The following is a 6,000-nucleotide window of genomic DNA, read 5'->3' on the forward strand; positions in this document are numbered from 1 at the left end:
GAGGAAACAGGACAGGAGAAGGTCGGGGGAGATGATGGTATAGAAAGGGGACAGGGGTTCTTCTCTCTCTTAGAAAAGATGGATGAAGTAGAAAAACATACTGAACTGAGACCACCCTTGAAGTCAACTCTACAACAGTTCTTCAGGTATTTGAAAGCAATAAACACATGTTTTTTGGATTTCCTTTTCTGTAGAATAAATATTTTCATCTGGACCCACTCCTGTTGGCTAATATTCATCTTAAGGTAGAGCTCATGTCTGAACATCAAGTTCCAGTTGTGGCACAGAATTGGGCAAGACAAAACGTCACTTTTTCTGGGCACAGTGAACTGATGACTACATCTTTGTTAGATTGATGGTTTGGTGGTTTATTTTATTTTATTTTTTTAATTTTAATTTTTTGAGATAAGGTCTCACTCTTGTCACCCAGGCTGGAGTGCCGCAGTGGCTTAATCATGGCTCACTGCAGTCTCAAACTCCTGGGCTCAAGTGATCCTCCTACCTCAGCCTCCTGAGTAGCTAGGACTACAGGTGCATGCCACACCCAGCTAATCATTTTTAATTTTCGTAGAGACAAGATCTTGCCATGTTGCCCAGGCTGGTCTCAAACTCCTGGGCTCAAACGATCCTCTCACCTTGGCCTCCCAAAGCGCTGGGATTACAGGCATGAGCCTGGCCTGGCCTGCTCTTAGATATCTCCGCCTTTCCTTTTGGCCTATCCTATCTTAGAAAGAGCCTTATGATGCCAGGCTCTTACTCTTCTTTTGATTTTAGAATTAGGTTAGACTCTGAGTGACAGGAAAAAAAAATAGTAGCTTAATTAGGATAGAAATGTATTTCTCTCTCATGTTCTGGGCTTATATGGCTCGCCATGGTGTCCTTAATCCCACCTAGCTGTTAGGATAGTTGTTAGTGTTGGCAGCCAGGCAGCCTGTGCTTAGCTGAAGTTAGGAATCCTGCTACTAAGAAGGAAGGGGGGAACAGATATTGGGAAATAGGCAACAACCTCCGCCACCTTCTCTACCCTAGAACCGGGCCACTTTTCTCTCCCTTGGGGTGGGAGTCAGTGGTCAGCCTTAATGCTGGTCTCCACTGAGCTTCAAGCTTTGGGTATACTGGCTCTGAAACTCAGCATTGGGTGAGGTATCCTGTGTTCCTGCTAGTTGGGGCCTTATGGACAAGATATGGAAGGGAGTAGTCCCTCACTGCCCTAAGAGGCCCCAGGCCATCTCTGTGCAGCCACTGAGTGAGGAGGGTCTGCTTTGGACTTTGCAGAACTTATTGAAAGCGCAATGTACCTCTACCGTGCCACGGGGGATCCCACCCTCCTAGAACTCGGAAGAGATGCCGTGGAATCCATTGAAAAAATCAGCAAGGTGGAGTGCGGATTTGCAACAGTAAGTGTTTCCATGGCCCCAAGAACTGGGAAGAGTCTCCCCTTGCTGCTAAAAAGCCTCTTTAAGGGTAGAGCTTTGGGAGTTCTGACATATCAGCACTAGAAGGGACCTTGGAGATACACATAATGCTTGTATTTTACAGATGGGGAAACCAAAGAACAGAGAAGCTAAGTGCCTTGCTAAAGATCTCACAGCTAGTAGAGGTAGAGCTAGGATTAGTTCCTTGGGATCTTGACCCAGGCCCTTGGCATTCTTCTCACAGCGGAGATCTTTGATCTGTTTGAATAGGTGACTTTGAATAGGTGAGTTTAGCGAAAAGTTTTGTGAGACATTAAAACAGATTTTAAGGGAAACCCAGAGTCCCACAGCCCTGTATTCAAACCTGGGACTCCTTAACAAAGCAGTCCTACTTAGTCTCAGGTATTTATTGAATGTCTTTCACATGCCAGGAACTCTGCTAGGCCCAAGGGTTACAGCAGTGGCCTTGCTCTCATGGAGCTTACATTTTAATGAGAAAAAAACCATGAATGTGTATCTGGTAGACAGAAGGCCAGTGTGGCTGGAGCGGAGCAAGCAAGGAGAAAAGTGGGAAGAGATAAGGTCCCAGAGGTAGGCAGGGGCTAGATCACATAGAGTTTTGTGTAAGCCACAGGAAAGAGTTTGGATTTTTTTTTACTTGGAATGTGAAGCCTTGGTAGGATTTACGGCAGAGTAGTGACATGACCTGATTTGTATTTTAGAAAGATCGCTCTGGCTGCTCTGTGGAGGATAGATTGAAAGGGTCAAAGGTGAGAGCCATCTCACATCCATACAGGAACCAAAGGCAAGATATAAATACGAATGTAGAAGAAAATAGTCTGGAAGAAAATTCCCCAGAAAGCCTACAGAGTTGGTGTTGGGGTATGGAATTCAAAACAACAACAAAACACTTATTTTGTAAAATTTTGTAATGTGATTATATTCTATAAGTAGAATATAGATATGTGTAGGGGAAGAGAGAAGACCTACATGTGAAAGGGAAAAAATAAACCCCTGATATGATTTAGTTTCTAATATGCTGTATTGTGTGAAAAACAAAAATGATAAACCCACTGGGCCCTTCCTAGGAATGCTGGCTCATTTCCATGAACGTGAAGCCCTTTGGAGGTCTTCCATGGTGAATGATGGGAACAGGCATCTGACCTTTGTCAAACAGGGCAAGGAAATAATAATCTTGATACATCAAGACCATATTTGAGTCATATTTTTAAATGTAAGATAGAGTCCACTGAGAATGTTTTGTTTAGAAGTATTACTAATTCTGAGAAGCTAAAATAAATGTTTGTAGCAAGTAATCTTAGTCATCCATGCCTGGAAACTCAGTTGAAATTCTCTAAAGAAGACTCCTTACTAAAACAATGTATTTCAATAGTTTTCATCAACAGCAGTTGAACCTAGTAAGTGTCGATACTTTGGGTCTGAGTGGAGAAAAAAAGACCCCTTATTAGTTGCTTACAAAAACTTGGTAATTGGCCAGGCGCAGTGGCTCAGGCCTGTAATCCCAGCACTTTGGGAGGCCAAGGCGGGTGGATCACGAGGTCAGGAGTTCAAGACCAGCCTGGCCAACATGGTGAAACCCCGTATGTACCAAAAATACAAAAAAAATTAACCGGGTGTGGTGGCATGCGCCTGTAGTCCCAGCTACTCTGGAGGCTGAGGCAGGAGAATTGCTTGAACCCGAGAGGCAGAGGGTGCAGTGAGCCGAGACCGTGCCATTGCACTCCAGCCTGGGTAACAGAGTGAAACTCCATCTCTAAAAAAAAAAAAAAAACTTGGTAATCATCTGAATGCCCTTCCAAGGAGGATTAGCTAAGTAAATCGTGATCCATTTTCACGATGGAATACTATGCCATCATTAAAAGGGATGATTAGCTCTATGTTTATAGTCACAAAAAGGTGGGACAAAGGGGATAGGAGATTGTCATGTCATAGAGTAAGGTTAGCGGAGACCTTTCTGGTGAAGAAGCATTTGAGCAGAGACCTGAAGGAAGGGAGGGAACAAGCTATGAGGAAAACTGGAGGCAGAGTGCTCCAGGCTGAAAGAACCACAGATGCAAAGAGCCAGAGGCAGGAGGGTGCTGTGCTAGCTCAGGACAGAAAGGCAGCAGCTGGAGCTCTTAGAGTGGTAAGAGGTGAGGCCAGGTCATGACTTCCATTTTTATCCTGCATGAAATGGAGGGTTCACAGAAAGTTGTGAGTAGAGAGTTGACAGGAAGACTTATGTTGTACAGATACTGTAGGGGCTGGGTGTGTGTCTCAACGCCTGTCATCCTGGCACTTTGGGAGGCCAAGGTAGGAGGAATTGCTTGAGCCCAGGGATTTGAGAGCAGCCTGGGCAACATGGTGTGAGACCCTGTCCCTATTTTTTAAAAATAATGTGTATATATAAACTGCAGGGCTAAGGATGGAAGCTGGAAGCCCATTTGGAAGCTGATGTGATAATCCGGGTGAGAGATGATGGTGGCTTGGGAAAGAGTGAAGTTCTGAAAAGTTCAGTGATTTGCTCACAGGCCCTCAGCTGCTTTGTGGCAGAACAGGCATTCTTAAGGGATTGCCTGACCCTTACTACCAAATTGTGATGGTATTCCAACTTGCTTCCTTCTCCCACGTGTCAGATCAAAGATCTGCGAGACCACAAGCTGGACAACCGCATGGAGTCGTTCTTCCTGGCCGAGACTGTGAAATACCTCTACCTCCTATTTGACCCAACCAACTTCATCCACAACAATGGGTCCACCTTCGACGCAGTGATCACCCCCTATGGGGAGTGTATCCTGGGTGCTGGGGGGTACATCTTCAACACAGAAGCTCACCCCATCGACCCTGCCGCCCTGCACTGCTGCCAGAGGCTGAAGGAAGAGCAGTGGGAGGTGGAGGACCTGATGAGGGAATTCTACTCTCTCAAACGGAACAGGTCGAAATTTCAGAAAAAGACTGTGAGTTCGGGGCCATGGGAACCCCCAGCAAGGCCAGGAACACTCTTCTCATCTGAAAACCATGACCAGGCAAGGGAGAGGAAGCCTGCCAAACAGAAGGTCCCTCTTCTCAGCTGCCCCAGTCAGCCCTTCACCTCCAAGTTGGCATTACTGGGACAGGTTTTCCTAGGCTCCTCATAACCACTGGATAATTTTTTTATTTTTATTTTTTTGAAACTAAACTATAATAAATTGCTTTTGGCTATCATATTTTAGTTATCATGTTTTACATATTGGGCTATTTCATGAGATTTCATTCAAAGAAAGGATTGGTGGCTATGGGCAATTGTGAATCTAGTTAATTTTCTCATGCAGCTGGAGAAACGGCTAAATGCAGTTAGCTGGCTCCAAAGATCCTAGGGGTCGATAGTTGAATCTCCCTTCCTTTTCTGGTGTCTTTGCGGAAAGTGTTGTCATAAATATATTTCTTTGTTCGTTCTTGCTCCAACATGTGCTTCTTACTTTTTTTTTTTTTTTTTTTTTGAGACAGAGTCTCGCTCAGTCGCCCAGGCTGGCGTGCAGTGGTGTGATCTCGGCTCACTGCAACCTCTGCCTCCCAGGTTCAAGCGATTCTCCAGCCTCAGCCTCCTGAGTAACAGACTACAGGCGTGCATCTGGCTACACCGCATCTGGCTATAATTTTTTTTTTTTTTTTTTTTTTTTTAGTAGATATGGGGGTTTCACCATGTTGCCTAGGCTGGTCTCGAACTCCTGACGTCAGGTGATCCACCCGCCTCGGCCTCCCAAAGTGCTGGGATTATGCGCATGAGCCACCATGCCCGGCTGCTTCTTACTCTTTAGTTGACTCATCTATCCACCTGTCCTTCCAAGCAACAAAGATTTATTAAGCACCTTTTTTCTTTTGAGACAGGGTCTCCCTCTGTGACCCAGGTTGGAATGTAGTGGCATGATCACGGCTCACTGCAGCCTCGACCTCCCAGGCTCAAGTGATCCTCCCATCTCAGCCTCTGGAGTAGCTGGGACCACAGGCACACACCACTATAATTTGCCTGATTTTTAACAATTTTTTTGCAGAGACGGTGTCTGCCTATGTTGCCCAGGCTGATCTCAAACTCCTGGGCTCAAACAATCCCCTGCCTCAGCCTCCTGAGTAACTGGGATTTCAGGCGTGAGCCATGGGGCTGAGCAGGCACCTTTGTGTGCCAGCCCCAGCCCCAGAGGTTCAGCAGCAAACAAGGCAAACAGTTTTTATTCTTGTGAAACTAAATTTCTAGCAGAAAGAAATAACCTAGTAAATAGATAAAGTAACATTGTGATCAGTTCCATGAAGAAAACAGGGGGCTGTGCTAGAAAATAATGGAGAAAGATAAGCTGCTTTAGATAGGGTAGGTGGAAAAAGCCTCCCTGAGGAGGTGAGCTTTTAATTATGTAAAATTTTATTGCTTTTTTAAATTTTATTTTCTTGTAACTTTAATTTTTTCTTTTTATATTTTTATAAACATTAGAGATGGGATCTTGCTTTGTTGCCCAGGGTGGTCTCCAATTCCTGGGCTCAAGCAGTCCTCCCACCTCAGCCTCCCAAAGTGCTGAGATTACAGGCATGAGCCACTGTGCCTGGCCGTAAAGGT

General features: G+C 45.2%; 1 protein-coding gene and 1 non-coding gene across 3 annotated transcripts in view; both read left to right on the top strand.

Annotated features, from left to right (window-relative positions):
* The window catches only part of EDEM2 (ER degradation enhancing alpha-mannosidase like protein 2), a 48,733-nt gene extending 43,871 nt beyond the window's left edge, over nt 1-4,862 (top strand). For both annotated transcript variants that reach the window (XM_058432958.1, XM_032142303.2), the window contains exons 10-11: nt 1,276-1,397; nt 4,052-4,862. In XM_058432958.1, the coding sequence (XP_058288941.1) occupies nt 1,276-1,397; nt 4,052-4,552 (623 nt within the window). In that variant the 3' untranslated portion in view covers nt 4,553-4,862. The remainder of the gene's footprint in view (nt 1-1,275; nt 1,398-4,051) is intronic.
* On the top strand, nt 2,787-2,862 carry LOC116461550 (small nucleolar RNA SNORD56). Its single transcript, XR_004246089.1, has one exon. It is a non-coding gene; the product is annotated as a small nucleolar RNA SNORD56 (small nucleolar RNA).
* Nucleotides 4,863-6,000: the final 1,138 nt, after the last annotated feature.

Source organism: Hylobates moloch, unplaced genomic scaffold, assembly GCF_009828535.3.
Source record: "Hylobates moloch isolate HMO894 unplaced genomic scaffold, HMol_V3 SCAFFOLD_21, whole genome shotgun sequence".
Taxonomy (NCBI): domain Eukaryota; kingdom Metazoa; phylum Chordata; class Mammalia; order Primates; family Hylobatidae; genus Hylobates; species Hylobates moloch.